Source organism: Apteryx rowi, unplaced genomic scaffold, assembly GCF_003343035.1.
Source record: "Apteryx rowi isolate R43461 unplaced genomic scaffold, aptRow1 scaffold_674, whole genome shotgun sequence".
Taxonomy (NCBI): Eukaryota; Metazoa; Chordata; class Aves; order Apterygiformes; family Apterygidae; genus Apteryx; species Apteryx rowi.
In genome coordinates this window covers 126743-150187 of record NW_020450954.1, presented here as the reverse complement: position 1 = coordinate 150187, position 23445 = coordinate 126743, and the positions used below count along the sequence as shown (strand labels likewise).

At 38.8% G+C, this 23445-nt stretch overlaps 1 protein-coding gene across 1 annotated transcript; it reads right to left on the bottom strand.

Moving 5' to 3' along the window:
• Window positions 1-206: 206 nt before the first annotated feature.
• MYCT1 (MYC target 1) lies at window positions 207-22993 on the bottom strand. The gene is made up of 2 exons (XM_026085797.1): window positions 22830-22993; window positions 207-3210 (listed from the first exon to the last, which is right to left on the bottom strand). The coding sequence occupies exons 1-2, from the start codon at window positions 22879-22881 to the stop codon at window positions 2678-2680; spliced, it is 585 nt and encodes a 194-aa protein (XP_025941582.1). The 5' UTR covers window positions 22882-22993; the 3' UTR covers window positions 207-2677.
• Between the last annotated feature and the right edge of the window lie 452 nt (window positions 22994-23445).

The window sequence follows — 23445 nt, the reverse complement described above, 5'->3', positions numbered from 1 at the left end:
AATGGTGTTCTCCTACAGCTAACTTTGAAGCTGAATTCATATAGCGTTTTCAACTTTGGTGCATCTCCCCACAGCAGCAGAGGAAGGGCCAACTTCTCATTCACACTTTCCAACTATATCAGCTTGCATACTTAAAGATAATATCTTTCCCTTTAAAGTGTCTCTTATAGAAGTCAATGCATTTATCTTTAAGGAAGAGCATGAGATAGAGATTATAACATTTAACTTTATTTCACATTCTGAAGCTTCCAGAGTGCTTGCAAAATATTCATTTCAGTCACCGTTTAAACTGTTAATTAGGTATCTGACAGCCATACTACCTATGCACCAAACAATCTGTGCTTTTAATCTCCCTAATCTAGGAGACATAATTTTTTTTTTATATCCAGTGCAGATTTCAGGAGGAAAAAAATACAGTACATTTAAGCTTTCCTTTCTATATTGCTTACTAAATATAGCATAATACAAGTAATAATATGCTGTGGAAAGTTCTACTGTAATGTAATGTGCATTTATAAACTGGGAGTAAAATTTACTCCTCTAAAATGATTTCACTGTCCAGGAACAAACACTTTTGGCCAGCTTGGTACATATGGTAGGCCAAGTTGTCTCTTCAAACAGCCCACCAAATTCAATAAGCAAAGTGAGCAGGCTTGGATTCTGTATTTTGTAGGCATTTCAGAATAAATGGCATCAGCTATTCCAGAGCTAGAACACTGTGAAAGTACTTATGAATGCAATGAATTTTACAAAACTGAATAAAAATCTAAATGAAAAAATATTATTAATGAATGAAATAATACAACTTTCTTTCTCCACAAGCCCATTGTTGTAGGTCTGTAGCCTACTACAGCAAAAGGCAGTTTCACACTCTTATCAGCAAGTCCTCAGTATACCAGAACCCATAGTGTCAGCAATTAAATGCTCTGTAAACTCTGTAAATGGTTGTTCTTTTAGCAATGACATATATCTTTCTAAAAGGGAAAACACTACACACTAAAAATAAAATAGCAAAAGCCTGTCAGTAGATAAATGAAAAATTGTTTGCCTTTACAATAAGGAGTACTTGTAGTTTACAATAAGTAATGCTTGTAGCTCAATATTTGTAGCAATATTTGCAAATGAAAAGATATCAGGCTGGAAGATTACAGTTAAGAGGTCAACACTAGCGCTACATGAGGGATGCTGAACTTTGCAAAGGGATGCATGCTGTGAAATCACTGAAAGCCTGGAAGGTAAGATATTAAGCATTTTGCCTGTTCTTGAAAGCTGCTGAATCGCTATCCCTGCCCAAGTACAGGTGAGGACTCAGGCTCTGAACAGAGGCACAGAGGAGCAGCCCCCAGGATCAGGAGTACTCCAGCTAGTAAATGCCAGCCCTTTTAAGAATGAGAAGCTTATTTGTAAGCGACGGATAGGACTGTTCCTCTGCTTGTGGAAATTCTTTTCCCTTCATTTGAACACAAAACATTTAATGGGAAAATGATCCAATAAGACTTAAATCATGCCCTCTTTGTCTGCACTATCTCCAAATCCTTAACTTCTCACATCAGTGCAATTAGTCTCTACTAAGCCGGGGGTTAGCTTGACATAATGTACATGTACATGTACAACAGTCAAGAAGATATGTTAGCCTCAACTAAATATTCCTTCTTTTTCTTCATATTCCAAAAAATTGTACAATCCTAGTATTCAGCCACAGCTGTCTAAAATTTTGATTTAGTGAAACACAGGATTTCAGTGAATAACTTGCCCGGAAGCATTAAACATTGGTACAATTTGAAAAATACAAATTGAAGTGAGGAAATGAGTAATCCCACAGCAAAACAGGAAACAATTAAAAAATAGTTGTCATTCATGCTGCTTGTCTTGATAACCAGAACTAGAAAAATGAAACATCAGGAATTCTGCTCCCATATAGCCTTATCAGGTATTAAAATGAGACTACCTGTTCTGCTGGTTGCAAACTAAAATATCTTTATAATTTTTACCATGCATTTTGTACTTTTTCCTCTTCAACATTTTTCCCATACTGTAGGGACTGTTATACAAACAGGCCTGGCCTAGAGTCTTTTAAGATCCTCTACAATCAGCAAAACAGGATGCCTACTACCATCGACAGGTCTGTGACATTAAATCTACTTCAATGTCTGCTTCTAAGGTTCCTCAGATAGAAGCTGTTCTGTGATTACAGGAAGAATGTGGATAATGGGATGTATTCACTGAAAATCTAACAACCTTGGGAAAATATATAAAATCACAACTTCTTTAATTAAAAAAGAAGCAAACAGTGAAATTCGCAGAAATGTATCTATCAGTAATTCCTAACATGATCTGTTTCTTCAAGAAATTATCAGTTTCTTACGTGGCAGCATTTTGTTTCCTCTAAACTAAAAGATACAAAGGTTATAATTAAAGATACAGTAGTATAAATACATAAGTTTATTGCAGATCAGTAAACTGGGGCTGGTGGCACGGAAGACAGGTGATTCCTTGGCCAGCGGGATACTGTGCTCTAAAAATCAGTGCTAGCCGCCTCTTAGCAATGTATGTCCCCTCTGCAACATGTCACAGCAACAGGAGACTTCTCAGAGATCCTCAGCAAGCACAGAAAATTGTTTGAGATGATTGAGGTTCCTCTTAAAATTCATGAGTGTGTTTGTAGCAAGAAACTAGTTCAGGAGTCTGGGAAAGCTTTTATGATAGTTTCATAGGCAGGAGGAGGGGTTTGCGTGGAGTGGCAGATGCGGAGGCTGTTGTTAGACCAGTGGAATTCAGGTCGACTTAAACTGTTGGTGTTGCTTCCCACAAGGGTTGTGGTGGTACTTGTGGGGGTCAGGGTGATCAGCTGACTGTTCGTTTCCACTGGGAGGGGAGGACTCTGCAGGAAGGGGTGGAAGGTGGACGCCCGGAAGCTTGACTTGCGGGGGAAGGAGTTGGCTTGCTCCAAGGATGCTTGCCGCTGAAAGGTGAGGCTGGCCAGGCTGAGGTTGCTCCGACGTTCACAGCTGCTGTTGCGATAAAATCCAGTCCTGCCGGCAGTGTGGCCGTGGGAGGGGGGTCTGGACCGGCGGCTGTAGGAGGAGGAGCTTCCCTGGGAAATGTGGGCACTAGCTCGGCGACGGGACAAGCAAGTAAACAAAGCCCAGATGATCCCTCCAATCACCAGTCCAACCACCATGGACACCGTGAAGGCTATTGTTATCTGCTCTGAAATACAGCAAAAATACACAGCAAAGTTATTTCATCAGCCCTAAAGGTTTTTGATGCCTGCAAATTAAATTAATATGGCAGCCTCCTTAGAAGAGAACAAACCTTAAGGTCTTTGTGATGTTACTGAAAGGTCATACAAAACATGAACCTTACAACATAAACACAACAACTGATTATTCTCACTGTACAGTGCTTTCTTTTTCTTAATTCAAAAGCATCTAGAGAGTAGCTTGCATTTGATACCAGTGCCTGTATCAATGCAAGGGAAAAGTCTTTCACCTCTACCAGAATCAGTCACCCATGAGCCACACAGCTGTGATATAAAACCACCAAGTATTTGCTTCTGTGTGCATTATTTGTGGATTTATGCATGCTTGCCATTCTGTTTATAGATATTTGTGTTCTTTATATACATGTTTGCTGACTAATCTATAACTGAGACATAGCTTTTGCCAGTCTCTTAAGGGCTTAAGCACAGTATTTATTGTAGCATGAGAACATGTTCCAGTCTTTTACTGCTGAGAGACAGATACTTTAAACCCTCATAGTAATTAGTGTAAATTGCCATACCATAAAAGATTTTGGTCAGATATAGCCTTTATTTATACTAGGTCGCTCAGGTATTTTTCATCCCCCATGCCTAATTTGAAGATAGGTTAATCTGTCATTAAGAAAAGTGTAAATTTCTAGCTCTTTTATACCTGCTTTCAAGCATTAAGAGATCTGAAAATAAAAAAAGAGCACAGCTAGGATCATTTTCTCCCCCACATGGTTTTACAGTGTCGAGGAATAAGGATTTTTCCTCATATATTTCTAAGAATAGGTCGGTTACCTCAGAAAACTTGTCACTCCTACAACTGAGCCCCAGCTTTATTGCTATTCTAAGAATTTTGGAGGTACATTTTTAAACCTGGTGGTTAAAGCCTGAAGTGAATGCAAAATCTTTATAGATCCCCTAAAAATTCAAAAAGGCAGTGGACCCAAAACAAGAAGGGTTGCTATGTTGACTAGTGGTGGAGCAAAGAGGAATGAGTGAAATAGAGCCATGGGCCAACTTGAAACATGCTTTTTCTGTCTCTGCTATGCCATGTTTGTGAAACATATTTGTTAAAAAGGAAATTGTATTATTACAATAGACAACAGTTTGTAACTCTGTTAGCATACAGAAGTGTAGGCCAGCTAAGATCACAGCCAGCGGGACCGACTTGTAGGCAGAGGCACCCCAATATACACCAACAGATTAACTTAGTTAAAGTCAGGCCTTGATGTCTAGCAGGACTTACATTTAGTGTAGGTAACTGCAGAATGGGGAAAGCAGCCATGCGCAACCTAACAATTGCCTTCCAAAAGAGATGTAAATGATTATTGGTATAATCACACTTTAAGAGTTAGTTATTGTTACCTTCCTTATCTACCTGGTTACTTCTTTTTTTCCCTTTAATGAAAAATTGTTATTTATGTGATTCATACTTCTTAGGCTGATTCATTTTTTACCGCAACTGAAATGCAAATTACATTATTATATTTTGAGAGTGCCAGGGAATCCCCCAAACTCAGGGATTTATGCTGCTACTCAACATCCCAGTTGCTGTTTGCCCTCTCCGCTCCAGTGGGAAGGTAGAGAAAGGGCTCTCCGCAGGGCTCAGCAGGCTCCAGCATAAGCAGAAGCCCCACAAGCTGCACAAGTGTACCTGCCTCGGGGGTTGCCATGCACCATGCCAAGGATTTGTCCCTGAATCCCTCTAGCCATAATTTTCACCACCTGCACAATCAAATCAGGGTTTCACACTGTTACAAGCAGACAAGGGAATTGACAAAAGTATTGAGTGCAGCTCTTCAGTCCTTCCCGCGTGCTGTTCCCCTGTGCTGCAAATACAGCACAGGCAATTAGCCTTTTTGATAAAGTCTTCATTTTCTTTAACTTTTTCAATTCTTTTGTTTTTCTATTTCTATTTATGAATGCAAAAATAGAGGGTCAAATTAATCCCTGGGGAAACTCAGCTGGGTTTACACTGATTATTGCAGTTACCGTATGGTATCCCATAGGCTCTCATTTTGTTTTGGACCTACATTTTATACTTCTGACTTTTGTTACAGTAATATCAGTAGATCCATGGGTTCCAGGCACTTTATTCTTTCTATTCCCAGACTCTCCCTGACTTCAGTGGGAACTGTGGGGGCACACTAATAGGTTGAACTTGTTTTTTGTTGACTCCCTGCAGAGGATGAATTTCGCTGAATGTAATTCAGTTCTAAAAACTTACATTGAAGAACTGTAAATCTATGTCCATTGATTTCCTCCTTAGAACATTCAGTGATCACAACCCTGAGGTACATTGGAGAAAATACTACAAAACAGAGAAAAAGATCAAAGACAGAGCAGGGCTTGCTGCACCTGGGATTTTGAGGGGAACAGCTGGCTTTCACACAGTTGTTTTTAACTTCCTTATTCTGGGTACTTTCAAGGCAGACCTAGCCTTTCAGAAGAGTCAGAGCAATATTGCCAGGTAATATCTCCCAAGGAGCCATTATAATATGTTATGGTTCGCTTAAAGCTGTGTATGTCATTCTGTCCTCTGTTTTTTAGAAAAAAGAAAGTTGGGGATAAGGTGGGAATGCTGGCAATAACTCCTCAAGTGCTGGTCCCCTAAATAAGTTTTGAAGTGTACATTTCCCAGGATGTTCACACATTCTCCTTTATTTGGTTCTGCTACCACCAAAAAGATGGGGTACCCCATCTCAGTGAATTTTATCCAATCTCACTTCTAACACCAGCTGAAGCAAAGGATAAAGTGCAACAGTGCAGAAGGACAGATGTCTAGGTCCAAAGCCAGAAATAAATGGTTATAAGGAAACAAAACATAAGCCTGCTGTGAGATTAGTAACTGGATACCTTAGCAACATTTCCTTTCTTATCTATGATCCTTCAAATGTGTCCATGCAAAAAAGATTGGAGGTTCAGAATTCACAATAACACCCATGATTTCTGGGTACTACTCACAGATCTGACTGCCAAGTTAGCACGTGGCTGTCAGCCCAACATCTGGCTGGGCAATCCAGACTGGGCAAGTCCTTCTGAATTCTCTCTATTCACTCCCTTCTGATTTTTCCATGCAGGATTAAGCAAAGGCAGAACTGATAGTTTATATGGAGAATTATTGCCTTTGTTATGCACAGATTTTTCTTGGTTGTTACAGTGTTCTTAGACTTTTATAACATTCCACAAATTATATAGATGAAGCATCATATCCTACCAAGCTGATAGCCTCTAGCAAGCCCTTAGCATTCTATAGAATTCACACATGCCAAATTTGGACATGCAATTAGTAAAGACATTAGATCTGCTGATAAGGTGCTTTTCGTAGTTATGCCACTGAAACAAGTTCTTCCCAGCCAGTCTAGGGATCCAGTAGCAAAGCCAGCCAAACAGGGCTTACATCAATCCATAAGCCTTCTGAGAAAGGAGCTGCTTTCTCCCCTTCATTACCCTGGAGTACACCTCACCAAAAATTAACAACATGGTCCCTACCTAGACATGTCAGACCCTGGAGCAACCAAACTCCTCTCAGAATAGATGACCTTTTTATGACAGAGTATCCTGCCTTGCAGAAACACCCAGGTCAATCTCTTATTTCCTCAAGGCTTTCACTTCTGAAATGACTGCATCAAGACAGCAAGACATTCCTTTGACTTCAAAATCACATGGTTGCATTGAACATTCATTTGAATTTCACTCTGGATTTTGTTCCAATAAAGTGTAAGAGTTTTCTCAAGGAATCTCCCTCTTGTCCTCAGCTCCAGCTGGATAAGGGGCAGGACAGAATTCTGTTCCCTGAACTCAGGAAATTGTTAGGTCTTCCCTATAGCCTTATGGTAAAATCGCTGAGGTGTCAAGTAAAGGTGGGCACAAGATCTTTCTTCCCCCTATGCTCACAAACATATACATTTGCAAACTTTTTGGTTGGCCATGTACATGAAGCCACAGTAGTGCCTTTCATATTCCTGCAAGTAGCAGCTTCAGAGAAAGCCTCGCAGAGTAAGAAACCTGGGACAGGGGAGGAAGGCAAAGTATTAGATGTAAAGGGAAGAGACATGGAAAAGCATCATTTAGTCAGTCTGTGTACATATGACTGGAATTTGAACTGTGCTTTTGCCAATAATAACTTTAATAGAAAGCCAGTTAGCCTTCCAAGCATCTGTTCTTCTCATGCTATTGCTAAGCACAGGGAGGTAGAAAACACCCCAAGGTGAGATGATACCAAAATGTTTCATCCTATTGATTTGTAGTACATCACTCTCAAATACTACAATCTGCTTTATGTTTTGGAGTGGTTACGTTTTTATTGCTGCTTTATTAAAGGAGAAATAATTAAGGAATTTTATCTTAAAGTTATCAGAAGTAGTCCAGTCAGCAACTAGTTGGTCAAGAACGTCATTGCTCTTCATTCAAACACTCTGCTTGCTTTAGAGATGTTTTGTTCATGCTATGTTACTGCAGGATTCTTTTCTTCAGCAACTGTTCTTTCTCTTTTCCTCCGCCCACCCAAAACTAGCATGAGGCATTGAGCACCTGACATGCAAACTTTAATCTGTGTGCACTCCACCAAGCTCATATGCAGAACATATCACATACAAGCTGCTTGATTTCAGCTGTATTAGAAAAGTACCAGAACATACCATTCTGCTGTATGGTGGGAAAGAGCTATTTTTATATTTTCTATCTGAATTTTAGAAAATTAAATTTAGTTCCATTTCAATTCTTTGCTTCTCACATTTTTGTGAATTTTCTTTTCTTTATACCATGGCACATGTCAGTGACTCAAAGTTGTTCAAGAAAGTTAGCATTCCTCCCCCTACATATGTGCATGTGTGCACATACATACACTGCCTTGTCCCAAAGCCAGAAAACTTTGACAATTGGTAGAGGGTATGATCTCAGACATGCAGAAATCCTGTTCAGCCTCCACCTCATCCTATTTTCTTTCCCCAAATGAAAACTCAATGAGAAAAGCTGGTATAAAAACTATACAAACCACCTGAACATTGCACGGCTTAGTGTAGAGCACCAGCTAGTGTATTTAAGTATGAATTGCACTAATATACAAATGGCAAATCTAATAACCTGACTAGTAAGAATGGTTCAGATACTGCAATACAGGAATCTCAGTGGCTTTTCAAGTGACATTCATGTCAATCACCAGTGCACTCTACTTTGTGCAAAACCAGACACGAGTAGCCAGGTTCTCTCAAAGTTTCAAAAGACTCATAACATCTTCCTACAACTGGAGCAAATGCCCATAGCTAAGCCTGACAGGCTGCTGCTGCTGCTCCTTGCATGTCCCAGACAGCGAGAAGGAGCGTGGAAAGGAAGAGTGACTTGAGCTCTGAAGAACCCCCTTGTTTCCTAGCACAGAAGAGGAAAAGAAGTGAGTCAAACTACTAGAGGTTTTATCCCAGTTCTGAGAACTTCAAAAAAACTTTAGTTTAAAGCTGGGGCTGGTATCAGTAGCCAACTCTTGCAGCATCTGTGCTGCTATTGTCATGCTGAGTCTGAAGAAAACAATTTCCCTGTAGCTGACAAGGGCTGACATTACTATCTTCCTGCTCTTTGTCACTAAATGTTTTATCAAAACAACCTCTCATTAATTATTTGTAGGCAGCCCATGATTCAGTTGGGTGGGTGAATCAGTTGCTTTGTAAAATCAGCCAGCTGTGATCTTAGTCATGGCAAATGTTAAGAAAGGTCACAGGACTTGTGAAAAGAGTAAGAGTGCTAGTCTACAGCACAAGGTGATTCAGGTAATTGCTACGTGCAGAAAACAGACAGACAAGGATGGTGGGGTCTGCAAAACAGAACCCATGAAAAAACCTGAAAGAAGGGCAGCCTGTGGAGGACATGATAACTAGTAAACATAATAAATAAATAAGGTAGTTAGGCAGTCAGGAATGTCATTGTCACATTCACACTGCTTGCTATAGAGATGTTTTATTCAGACTATGCTAGTGCATGATTCTCTTCTGCAGCAACTGAGAGTAATTTTCCCACTTCTTCTAATAAATAAACAGTTGCTGCAAATAAGACTTTTATGTCCATTGCATATAAGCTAATAATTACTGTTTTTAAAACACAGCAAAGGAAATTCAGATAAAAACTTTAAAAAGCATGTTTCTAACCATAATGACATGTTTCTAACTAGAATAGACAGACCAGATAGGTAGTGGAATCCCCATCAAAGATTTTAAGAAACAGCATCAATCAAGAGTTGTTGTGATATAGTTAATCCTGTCTGGAAAAAAGAAGGTGGAAGAGATGACAGCTAGAGGTCCATACTGACCTTATTTTGTGCAGTTTCTAAGGCTTTCCATGATGACAAGGTAAGAAAAAAGGCTCTTAGAAGCTTCTGAAAATTTATTAAGTAAACGACAAGGAAAAAAAGATTCTATAGTCTGTGCCCTTGGATTAATCTTGCATTTGAAATGCAGAGAGGACAGCTGTTCATCAGAGGGTTAACTTCATAAATGAGCCACCTACCTAGGAACAAGATTGCCCCCTGCTGGAAATTTATGCTAGAGCGCGAAAGAATACATAAAAAACCTTCACTGTAAAAAAATAGGTGTGCCAGAAAAATCTAAAAATGAACATTTGAAAGAAGGATAACAGAGAAGTTAACAGCACCTGAAAACGCAGAAAGACTCCGAATTAGGCTGATGTAAACACTGTAGGACTATGATTTTGCCTAGGCTTTGAAATTAATATACACTGAGGCACAACAGAAATATTCAGAAGCTTAGTGAAGCAGATTTTGTGGTTTTGTGCACATATCTGTGCTGACAGTGAAATACGAGGCTAAGTCTGTTCTTAAATTCATATTTCTTGCCACCCACAGTAAAGTCCAGAATGATCTCTGTTCTTTGGAGTAAATTTGCTTTATGTTTACTAGTACCGTCATTCCTCGTGATAACAAGCCAAAGTGGAACATGCCATCTCAATATTTTATAAACCATCTCAGGGTTGGTAATGTTCCCTTGATATTACTGGCAGTTGATTTTTACTGGAATGATAAATAAACAGTAATTGTAATAATCAGAAGGAAACATCTGAGATGAGATGTCAGAATGTTTAATTTCATGCCTTTGGCATGACTATATAAAACAAAGCAAAGACTCCTTTGTGAAGAGATAGGAACTTTGTCACTGTATGGTTTCATTATGATTCCCAATGCATTATAAAAACAGTAATATAATTTTGATCTTTTTCACATGTGCAGCAAGCAATCCTCTCTCAAAGCATTCTTATCAACCTTACAAAACCAGAGCATAGGCCTGAGCTGCATGTCCTCTGCACAAACTTAAATCAAATAGTAAATCAGAATTTGCCACAGGGCAATATGCCATAATCTTATAGTTATTACTAAACTGATAAGACTGTTCTACAGAGCCTGAGAATAAAATCAGTTCCAGTATGAAAAGAGCATGAGTGATTAGAGTAGAATCTCAAGAATTAAGGGAGATTCCTATAGCAGGAAATACCAAAGTTAGTATGCTGCGTTCAGAAAAACAGAAGACATACAGGGTTAAAGCAAGACACTAGGCTTTCAGGTTAGTGGGAAGACTGTAGCTAAGCTGTACTTTTAATTCATCCCCAGTCCTACCACAGCGACTCTGCTGTCTGTAGTCTGAGAGGAGCCTGACACAGCTAGAGCTTTCAGGTGGAGTTTGTCCTTACTGTGAGTACCCACAAAAGTCCAAAAAGCTTTTACACTGAAAACCCAGGTTTTATTACAATATAAAGTAGAATATTTTATAAAATAGAAAACTTAGAGTGACTAGGTAAGACATAACAGAAATAAAATCAAGGTTATAAATACATTTGCCCCTGCCCAGCGCATCCCTCAAACAGTGGCTTTCAATGCCATGCTTTTCAGAAGTGCTGCAACCTTTGCACATTCAGTTATAAGTGTCTCTTTGTCCCCTCAGAGGCAGGACTTTGTGTCTGCTCTTTGCTTTTGGCTGCACAATCTCTCTCCCTCTCCCCCCACACCCTGCTCAGCTGCATCCCAGGAGAGAAGCAACCTCCCCATCACAGATCCATCCCTTTTACTCACCTTAAAAAAATAATAATTGTATATTAATGTAGAACAAACAAGTGAAACAGATACTGTCCATCATAGTGTGTTGGCCCATGCTGAAAGAAATCACGTAGGGCCCCAAATGGTAAGGCTTCTCAAAAACAGTCTCTTTTCACTCCAAAATGTGCTACCTTGAGATAGTGCCACAGAGTATTCTGTTGACAGCTCCAACTTGTGTATTGCCAGTTCAAAAATAGTCTTCAATGAAAATAGTATTTGTTATTCTATTTATAGTCTCATTGTTTTTTGAGATTGCTAAAACTAGGACCCTTTTTAGGTGAAAATGAAGAAAGTTGTACAAAATTGAAAACAGGAGGAAAAGGAGCCATCAGTGAACTTTGTTAAATATTGTCTTCACTAACCAATAAACTAGTATTCAAGTAGCAGAAAAGGGGATCTCTATTTAAAGCAGATTTTTCTACTTCTTTCACTGCAGTAATATCTTAGCTACATCCAGTAATGCAAAAAATCCCTTGCTTCATTTGTTCTTCCTCAGGGAACAAGTGTTACAGTGAGTATGTCATTTTGAGAATACAGAAGTATATTCACATCTGGTAGTATTGTATTCTTCAGTTACTTACTTGCAGTTCAGAAATCTGATCTTTCTTTCTCCCAGTGTTTCCCATGTGACCATGGATAAATCAATCAGTTTCAGAGATTTCCCTTATATCGAATGGGAATATCTATTTTGGTGTGGGCTAATTAATCAGGACCTGCAACAATCTGTGAAACCACCAGCTGAAACACACTGGTATGATTTCAAAGTGGGAGTATTACTAATCTGGATTTTCAGTCAACTCTTCACGAGCCTGGGCAGATGATCCAGGCTGGGGACTCAGTGTGCAGTGATGTTGGTGCTTATCCCACACAAGCCAGCAGCACCTGGGAGGTTGTGTTTGCACAGGGCTCTGCCAGGCAGGTGGGCTGGTCCAGGTCCTTGCTTGCCCAGGGATTCCTGCATTTCTCAATCAAAGGAATCATCAACAGGCTTTTTCTTCGTTTAATACTCTAGCTGTATAACCTACTGACGTTCCATAGAGACCATGTATCTACTCGGTGGGCTCATTCTTCCATTACTTTGGATAACAAAGATGGCATCAATAGAAAATAATTTTTAAAGCAAGGGGTTTAAAAGTAAGAGATATCAGTTAAATAGTCAAATATCCCATAAGTGTGTGTTAAGATGCTGGACTGTGAATTCAGGCGTCTGAGACAAAGCATTTATTTTCTTCTGCAAACTGTATCACAAAGGCCACAATTTCTGGCAGAGAAGCAAGGCAGAAACCTCTGTTGAGCAGTAGAAACTGCTCTGGCTCTTTGCCTCAGCAGGCATGTACCAGAGCCCTAAGAAGTTTTTGCATCTTATTGAACAGACTGTTCTTTTTCCTTCCAACTATTTTCCTAAAAATTTCTTAGACATTATTTCATAATAAAGCTGTATATATTTGTGTTGTTGATGTAGTTTTGGTTGATGTTATTTAATGGTTGAATCTTAAGTTACAATTGTCCTGTTTTTTAATACAATAAAATCAAAGATAATCCATCTCTTCAAGCAGAAGGGGATTTATTTATGGTTTTGGAACCAACTCTACTGCAGCCTAAGAATTTGCTTTTGCATTTTCTTTGTTTCTGAAGATTTATTAGAAGAATAAGGAGTGCTTGGTGCAAACCTAACCGCTACACTATAGTTTTCAAAATCAATAATATAGTTTTCAATAATAAGTAGTATAATAAATAGTTTTCAATAATAAGTACCTTTTATTAAGGTCTTATAGGAAGTGAAGCTTTTACTTCGGAAAACAGGGAAAAATGAACTAGTCAGTGCTAATTGTTCTTGATGGGCCATTTTTTTACCTCTAGCCTAAAGGATAGGGTTATGAAATGAAGCTAATCTTACAAAGACAAATGGGTCAGCCATGAGTCTTGGTTTTATTTTGTGTTCTTCTTTGATGAGTGTGGACGTCCCATGCCATGCCCATGCATCAGATCAATCTTCTGTACAATGGAGACAGCACCTCTGACAGCCATTAATTTGACTCACAAAGATTTTTGACCCCCTGTTAAGGGAGCTGCAATGGCAAAATGGGAAATTATGCATAAATACAGAGTATTTTCCTCCAAGAGGTTTTGTAATGAGAAGAACTGAAAGAATCATCGGACCCACAATGTGCTGAGACAATCTCATGTGAATCTGAATCCTGTTAGACTCTAGCAGAGGAGCATGCATCTACATGGAGTTTGTATAAGGGGAGAGCACAGCACCAAGTTCTTTTTCTTATGTCTCTGCTGCTGCCCACACATTCACATGCCAACACACTCACTGATGTGCTGTTTAGAAGAAGAAATACACTTCATTTCCTAAAGATGAGATTCCTGGATTCAGCGGCTAAATAAGGCATGACTCGTTTGGCAGCTAGCTCATGTGGCAACAAGCAGCACCATGTACTCAATCGATATAGTAGGTGTAGCTGCCAAAATGCTATACACTGTGCTTTTTATTAATATTTAAATAATACTCTGAAGAAACTTCGCCTCTCCCTTCTACTACCTTAGATCTGTGTCCTTCCTGCTAAGGATGGTTAAGCATTTGATAAATCAATGGCTGTATGAACAAAAAAGAGCAGGGAAGAAGCAGTAATTAGGAAGCAACACAACACAGCCTGAGGATGACAGACCCACATTAAAAGAATAATTTATACACAAGGAAAAAATCATGCTCTGAATAGACAGCATGTAAGAATAGGATTGGTCTTTTCTCCTCATGATGTAGTTTGTTTCTTTCATCCAGCTACAGCAATACTTTCTTTGGGCTTGCCAGAAGACGCGCAAGGAAAAAATTAGGGCCCTCATTAATATATACTTTTATCTCTCTGACAGGCCTTTACATTAGATCTTGGAATTGATTTATATGTTAGCTTCCTGAATGCAAGGACTCATTATTGATATAATCCTTTTTGACTGAATAATGGAAGTGATAGGCTTCACATATTTGCCAAATCTTTTACTTAGCTGGTAGTAAAATAAACATAATCATATTCAAATTGGAACAGGTGTGATCAGTCTGACCCTTGAGAAGAGAGTAAATGATTTACTTGCTGAAGTTTTATATAAAGTTTATATAAAACCATAATAGTCTAGTAGCTGATACAGAGTAGTACCTCCAAAAGTCAGCCAGAAAATAAAACACTGCTGCATGTTAGAGAGCAATGACATTCACTGCTGTTGCGCTGCCACTGAAGTGATGATGTTCACACACAGATGCTGTCATGGCTAGCACTTCATCATCACATGTTATCTTCCATCTTCTTTCAGTTAAACCCGTGCCCTTGTTTCCATTTCTCTTAGTATTAGCACTATTCCTACGAAAGCAGCATCTCGGAGATTGTCCTGCTTGAATCACTATCCCAAGCTGCTCTGCTGCTGCTTTATATTTCCCAAGTGCAGCCCATGCTGTGGTCAAGGTGACTGGAAACAGGAAGATCCTCTGATGACCTTGACCTGGTAGACAGTACAAGATCCTTCTACCCTGTGCAGAGCTTAACAGGGTAGAAAAATGTTACTCATTCAAGTGAGATCTCAGTTAAGTACACTGTATGATATCCCTATTATATTTGTGGTATCATATAACCTTTCAGTGAGGAGCTGGAGGAAGAGCTTCAAGGTGCACTGAATTTAAGATTAGTGATAAGGAAGGAAACATTTAATAAGGTACTTAACATTGCCTCAGAAGGCTTGTCATCTTTCACAGCATTCTTTAAATGTGTCGTCTTTTATATCTGTGTTGTACTTCTGCTCTTCAGATAAAGGTACTTGAAAAAATCAACATATTTACAAGGAAGCATTTGCAAAAACAGAATCTGCTTGTCTGTCTGATTCCATGTCCCATCTTACCTCATGGTCTTTATCTTCACAATATTTCTGTGAAGCAGTGCAGGGTAGTTTTCTCCATTTTTTTCAAATAGGGACCTGAAGCATGGAGAAACTGTCTTGTCTTCCAAAACCCCTAGTAAAAATCTGCTCAAAAGTATGCTTATTTCCACAAATGTCTTCTGGGGCAGGCATTTTGCTCCAAGTTCAAGCTGATTATGGGAAAATAAAACAGTTCTAGTTTCTCAGTGAATTTGGGAAGAATCAGTATATTTTAGTCTGTTTTGAAGTCTGAATGCATTTTGAAATTGATAAATATCTTGTCTGGTGTTGGCAGGTTTCTTGGAGGAGAAAAGGGAAGAGGCAATATGTCACCATTACTTTTACACAGCCACTAGAAACCACCAGATATGCTTGTGTTATTTCATAGAACTGTGGAAACCTGCAGCCCAAAACACATGGTCTGTCCATACCAGCCTGTCAAAAAAGGATATAAGCATAATCTATTTCTTTCTGCACTATACCTTATGGTATGCATGATACTATTCACACAACTGGGAATTTTCTAGTACAGACAACTATTTCTTACATATTTAAGAGAAATAATGTTCCAATTAGCCCAGCTGATCTCCAAGCCTATAACTTTCCATCAGGTTTCCTAGACACTTCATGCAATGAATTCTGAGAGCTTTCTGACTAAATTAAAGGAAATGCATCCTTCCTTCCCATTTATTATTAGATGTGTTAGACTACTTTTATACTGAGTTACTGAAGTTCACAGGCCACTGACAGATACTAGAACCTATCAAAGGGGGCATTTGAATTACACATTCTTCAAAACAAGCATTCTTGCTACCCTCAGTAGACATTCTTGTCTATGAAATGAATGGCAATCTGCTGGTTTTTATTAGAAGTCTTCAGGATATGTCTATAAAAAGACAGCTTTGGAGGTGAACAACTTTTGCTTTTCTAAGGCTCTGGCTTGAATAAGGAGACAAGTAGAAAACTTTCCATTTAGTCAATAGATGGAAAGTTAGGCAAGTAATAAGCGACCAGCAGGGCTCTGGAAAATCTGTAATAACAAATCTGAAAGTCTGAGCCATTTATCTGTTTGGGAAGGATAGGTGGGAGAGCTGGACAGAAGGTTGGTTCACATATGACTTACTCTCGTATTAACTCCATTATGATGGGGACAGAAGTCTGCTCAGGATTTGAGCCCTCGACTCTAGCACATCATGAGCTGAAACCCTGAGATGCAAGCCCTGAGTGATGGCTCAGTATTCCTGATGAGCCAAAAGCCAGGCTCTGAAACTCAAGTTTTAAGCAAACAAAAGACTTGTTAAGGCAGCGTGTGATAACAATCTCTGGGAAGCTGGAGCAGGAAAGATGTCTGTGTGGACATAGCCAGTGTCTGCCAGATGGGGCAGATACTGCAGAGGCAGTGTGAAGACTGTCTTTCATATATTACAGCCTGTAACATGAGGGAAGTTTTAGTACAAATTCCTGATCAAAGAACTCAGATATATTCTTTCAGATATGTTTGACTTCACTAAGCCAATATGGATCTTCCCTTCCTCTGAAAACATATATTGGGACCATTCTGCTCCATTCCCTCTTACTCACCCTCTATTGATGAATTTGGCTCATTTCTAATTTGTTTCTTTTGGGGTAATTTTATCTATTTTTACCTATTGTCTTAACTAAATGCAAAAAGGCAAGGAGGTTAAAGAAATTCAGAATTGACAAAGTCATTTATCACTGGAATATAATTTTCATTCTTGTGTCCCCTGTTGTACCATGAAAGAAGAACAGCTCACTTAGTCATTAGAAATACAGTGTGGTTATTATTCTGGGTCATGACAATATTCATATTTGCACACTAAGAGTCTCTATCCCCATATTTAGTTTCTGTCTCCTGAAAAGGACAATGTCCTACTACTTTGGATAAGCACTGACAAAACTAGAGCATGACTGCATCATTTGGCTGCAAAAAAGCATTTTGTCTCTTCCTCTCTCTGTTCTCCTGCTGGGGCTGCTTCCAACAACAGGAACCTATAATGTCTGCAGTTGTCTGACTCCAGAAGAGTGCTTTCAAAGGAAAGAATCTCACTTCTTCACATCCTATCACTTATGCAGGTGTCAGCTATCTAGTCCAAAGACTATAGAAAGATATTATATCTCCTGTGATGACATTTATTCCTTATGCCATGAGCTCCTTATGATGTGTGATAAGCTTCCAAGTATTTGCACTGTAATGATCACTGGGATTTTCCTAAACATAGAGAAGTGACAAAAAAGAAAACAACTACAAGAAAAGTTTCCACCTGATGCAGTTAAGAGCCTGTCTCCAATCGCCTTCCTCTGTTTTGGCTGCTGTCCACTAATTAAAATACCATTGCATTCTAGGGTGGAATTGTGAAAAGAAGAGAAAAGGAAATGGAAGGGGAGGGGAGAAGAAAAATAGCAATTCAGGAAATACAGCCTTGAGGGTGATACTGCACCAGAATTCCAAGGTCCTGATTTTGTAGTACCTTCTTGGTTCCACTTCAGCAGTGCAAAAACACCCTAACCCTGAAGGTTGTCTCTACTAGAAAAAGAATGTGCAGTGATGTAAAGCATCTGTAAGAGCTCTTATGTCATACCTTCACTCCCTCCTATCTGCCTGCAAAGTAATTGTATCCTCATTTTACTGAAGTCTGCTGCTTTATTAGCAATCCCCAGTCTACCACAATAAAGGCCCTTCTGGGATTCTCCAGTTTATACCAGGGGTCACTTCCAAACAACAAACTAGGGAAAAGAATGATCTGGTTGAAGCTACCATATCTGCTATAAAGTGCTCCACGTGCGGCCTCGGGGTCTAGCTTTTGTATGTCCACAGGTCTAGCAGGGCAGTGGAGGCAGCTCTGGAGTCTTTATTTAGTGCTGGTAAGGATAGACTGGAGGGGTATAAAGGAAATAGTATGAACATGTGTGGACTGGAGGAAAGGGAGCAAGGGCACCACCCAGAGGGTGCACGGGAAATGCACTGGCATAGTAGAGTGGAAGCCAATAGGCTTAATCTGGTCACCACACAACTAGCCGAATGCTTCTTTTCGCATTTGCAGAGAACTGGACTAGATTTGCCGCTGCTGCTTCTACTCTGGCACCACTACAACCTGGGAAAGGATCCCAGAATAGGGATCGAATCCCATAGCTGCCGAGGTTGGGCTTTCCTGTATTAGAGAGCTCTATCACAACTCATGTCAGTGCTGCCCTTCACAAGTAGTATTTCAGTTCATAAAGTAAGAGAATGATGTGAAGTCCTTAACCACCATGATTGCTAGACAGGTAACATGACCCCACAACACAGCATCTGGCATTAGAATATGCTCATACCTAAAGCCCATCTTTTCCAGCAGAAAATTGACTTCTTTCAAGCAAACATACACCTTTAACAATGGAAAGGACCAGGGTTAAGAGAAAGACAAGGTGAAATTTGGCATTTTATTTATAAACCTTGAGATATTTGTGGCTTATAAAAGTTAAGTGATAGTACTCAAATCACCAATGCCAGACAATTATCCATCTTAAAATGCTGGAAGCCAGCTGATACATGGCATTGTTTCCATACATTGGGCAAGTAACACCCTGGATTCTGACTCAAGAAAAAAAAATGCTACTCAATGTTTTTAAGCTATTAAATTGTTCTGTTACATTTTTTAAATAGGTACTTGAGTAAAACTAGACTGAAGGACGGTGTAGGGATCCAAGTTTGTGTTGATTAATATCTGCTTACACTTGTTCTCTCTGCTGTTGTCATATTGATCTCATGTACTATTTAAATTAAATTTCCTGATTTGAAAGTATATTACCATCTACACTACAGGAATAGGATTGTCTCAAAGCCATTTATTGTATTTAATTGTGTGTGACCGAAAATGCTTTTAGGAATTACAAGAAATGCACTCCTGGTTAAAATGGAAACATCTTTGTTTCCACTGCTAATTTACAAATCAAAATGAACTCAAAAAAAGACTATATTAAAACAGTAAAAAATGAGATCAGTAGTTGATGGATGGGTACCAAACCCTGAATTTCTCACTAAACTCCTAACCAGACAAAAACTCCCCTTGAAACCACCAATAAAAAAACTAATGCAGACTCTCTGTCTATAGGCCTATGTGACACCAGGAGTGCTGAAGTCTAGCAGAGATGGACTTTTGATGCTACTCCTCCTGCCTCTGCCAAAGGACCATCTTATGAATTCCCATTGCAAAATAGGGGTTAGCAGAGATTATGCCTCTTTAGAAAAGCCGGCACGTAAAATAGATGAGCTCCTGGGTCCTCACATTAGTTCAGCTAGCTTGTCTGAATAAGGCATGTGCATCTGAAAAGAATCTCCTAATACGTCTTTCATAGGGAACTGTTATTATTACCAAAACAAGAACCAGATTTCCAGGGACCACAACAACCTCTGGGGTAAGCTCAGGGATGTCTTCTTTGCTGTTCATTACACATTACACAGAGGATATTTGCTGACAGAGGCAGGAGCTCTATCATGAAACTCACAAATTTAAGCTAGAAGAGGAGGTTAACATTCCCTTTTTATTTTTTACCCCAGAACTGATGTTAGACTAATGAAACTACTGTTTTGCTTCTACTGTTTCAGTTTTGCTGCAGAATGTAACATTTTAGAAAGACTGCAGAATGACAACAGTGAAACCTGAATTCAAAAGAAGAATTAGGACAAGGTACAGCATCAGCTCATTGTCTTGCAAGATCTGCAACTAAGAATGAGAGTTATTAATTCTCCAGGCCTTGTCTGTGACTCTACACTGAGCCTGCAAAACAGTATGCTAATTTATTTGCTTTGTTAAGGTCTTGGCATGAACAGAGAGAGAATTTGAACCACTTAGGCAATTCACACAGCATGACATAAATCGAGTTGTGTGTATATGTTGTTTTTATCTACACAGCTTTATTCATGTGAACTTCTAATATCATACTCTGGCCTGGAGTAGTTGTAAAAAGAATTATGTAGGCTCACACATAAATAATAAGGCAGTTTAGTTTGTTCATTGTTTTAAAATTCTTAGAATCACTTTTAAGATCCTATTGTGTTAAGTTACCATTGGAAACTGGTCAGTTTTAGAAAACAGGATGCCTGCATATTTTCCAGAGGAGAGAAACAGCTCTTAGGCAATAGATAGTTTATAAAATTATGAGATTAAATATAATTATGAATAGTTATTCTAACAATTTTTACAGCATTTATTTTTTTCTCACAAAGTCAGTGCCTGATCAGCAAACCTTTACACGCATGCTGAAATGTATACATTGGCTGTGTCCTTGGAGCCACTGAGAAGCCACACACACGTAGAAAAGGATCTGGATCTTTGTAAGGTATTCAAACTCACAATGCTACATAGTGGCTGGCTTAGAAAAACAGTGAAACAGACTGTAAACTGTATCCTGAAAAATTGGTTTCCTAAAAAATCAGTTTCAAATATTGCATTCTCATTTAATAAAGAACTACATTTTATTGACATCTATTATCATGTAGCTTTATTTCTACTTCAGTTCATGTATTTCCAGGGACATCAAAAAATACTTTTCTACTGCTATAACTGATATTTCATCTTCTGATATTTCACAGTGATTTTATGCAGATTGAAAAAAAAATAGCAGTGTCTTCTGATACTGACTGTATGATGGACTATGTGATGCCCCCTCCCTAGTCTACCATATATGATACATCTGGAGGGAAGGAAGAAGAAATGCTATTAGCTCTTCTAAAATCTATCAGAAAAATAAGAAAAACCAGAGGCATCTCTGCTTCCCAGGACCAAGCAAGCTCTTCACAAAAACCTGAGCTGTGAGGTTGATCTACTGTTAGAGTGCAAGCAAATGGGAGGTGGTCATGGCTGTGTACAGTATCATTCCCCGGCAAGTCAGGCAGGCAGTGCTGGTAGGAGGTAACATTGGCCCTTTCAGCAATACGACAGCTCACACATATTCTGCCCTGTGCTGTCAAATACAGCTATTGATTTCAAAAGGCAAGGTCTTGGCACACCCAGAGAAGTACCTTAGATGGAATAACAAGGTAACAACCACACCAATGGAGCCAGTTGCATGCAATATGCTATGGAAATAAAATGACCACTTCTTAAGTATATCTTGGGTACTTTTTTTGACTCTTCATGAAGATGGAGCACACCTTGCCCGCCGCCTGAGCAGTGCGGTTAATGAATTCCTAGAGCTGCACATAATCTTGCCATTCTTCTGAATTTTTCCATGACAGTGAAAGAATTATTTATCTCAGAAAAAAATCAAATCTGCATTAACAAGAGGCAGTGCCTTTTACATAAGGATTCTTAAAGTATATTTATGAAAGCACTTTTTCATTTTTGTTCTGAAAGAGCCAGTTTAGAATTATATGTAGTTTCACCCTACAAAAATGATAGTAATTTCTGCTTCAGAGTCCACCAGACAGCCTCTAGACAATAAGAGCACATACCCTGAAACACTAATAACAGTATTTTTTCCTCAGTTAATCTCTAAGTATTACTCAAAGATGTCCAGTATCATTATCCCACTTTCTAGCCCAAGATACAGAAGTGAAGCGAGTTGCTCATGGTTTCCCAGTAGGAAAATATATGTGTCAATGCAGGAAACATGTGGCTCGCTTTCGACAGACTCTTGCTGCTTATACTAAGGAAATGAAGGAACTTCTTTAAGTCTTCTTGTATAGTTATTTTCAACTCTTTTCCCAGAGCACTTCTATGCAACAAAAAGTCCTATTTTGCTAGTGCATATTATTTTTTAGCTTTAGATAGTACACAGATTCTTGAAGGGGTCATTCCTCAATGACAATAACAAAATAGCCAAAAACAGAGCATATGATACACATATAATGCTAAATATATCAAGTGATAGAACCTTTTGGAGAGAAAGGGTCTCCACAGCTGTTCCACAGAATCTTTTAGGATCAAGTCATTGAATCTAATTACTTCCAATGAATTTCAGTGTTATATATACTTCCACCCCACACTCTCTACATTTTGGTTAATGAACCACCCCCAGGTTTAGGTGAAGAAAAATGGCCTTAATGGGTGATGATCAAAATGCACTTTGAGGAAAAAGTAAGGAAAAGCTGATTGTGAGACACCACAACAAATTACTAATCATTTTGCATTCTGAAAGAATACAAGTTTATTCCAAAGGTTGCAGCACCCAGCACCTTTATTTTTTACTATCTCTTTTTCATCAGAAGATGAAACAAATAATGTCTGCCATGTAAGTACATCCATTAAATGACTGAGATTATGTACATGATCTGAAACATACTGAAGTCAATAGACACCTTTTCACTGACTTCAGTAATTGACTTTGTCAAACAATCAGTTCTGTCCTCAGGGTTCCTGCTATTTTGATTAGCTAAAAATCATGATAAAACTTTGCCAGAGAAACATTTGGAAAACAACCTTTTCAACTTCAAGAAATACTGAAGTAATCTTTTCATTACTTTTTGTTTACAATATAAGTCTTGAAATTTTTCAGACGTAATTTTTAAGGCAATTAGCAGCTAATCTCAGTGTTCACATTAATGGCATTCTTTAGAAAAAGAAACAAAATTCTTACCCCAAAACTTTGGTGGCCATGTGATTGGAGAGTAAGTACTGTTTTTATCCATAACATCCAAATGAAAAATAGAAAATGATATGTCCACAGTGGAGCAATGGGTTTCTGAATGTTTGAGATTTAGCCGTAGAAGCAATGCTTTTGTGCTGCCGGGGGACTGTTTTGTTTGCCTGAAAGGAAATGGACGTATCACATTTCCTGCTTGTGGACTCAAATTAGCGTTTGCCTTATCTTGGAACACCACATGGTTCCTGAGATGGAGAAATAGTTTCCTTCTCGTCATTTCCTTAGCCAGAGTGAATTGACTTAGAACAATACCAAATCTCCTCCTTCTCTGAAACTTTTTGAATCTCAAAGTGTTCAGAGACAGAGAGATGAAAATTCCTTTTTCTTTCCTTTAATGAATTTCTATGGTAAAGATCTTCCTTAAACATTCAGACGTACATGCTTTCACTGGGAATTTTTGATAAGGAAGAAATGCATAATCAGGCTTTTAATAAACACCATTTAATTAGTATATTAATTTAGGGTATGAGGGTTGTTAATTATTCCCTGTTGTTCCTTAGCAAGTATGAGGAACTAGCTAGGCCTGACCATATAACTATTGGTGTTAATA

Excerpts from the sequence above, each read along its gene's own strand:
- MYCT1 (XM_026085797.1), bottom strand. The coding sequence starts at position 22,881 with ATGGATAAAAACAGTACTTACTCTCCAATCACATGGCCACCAAAGTTT. Across the intron at positions 3,211-22,829 it reads ATGGCCACCAAAGTTTTGGG|AGCAGATAACAATAGCCTTC; the intron begins GTAAGAATTTTG and ends GCTGTATTTCAG.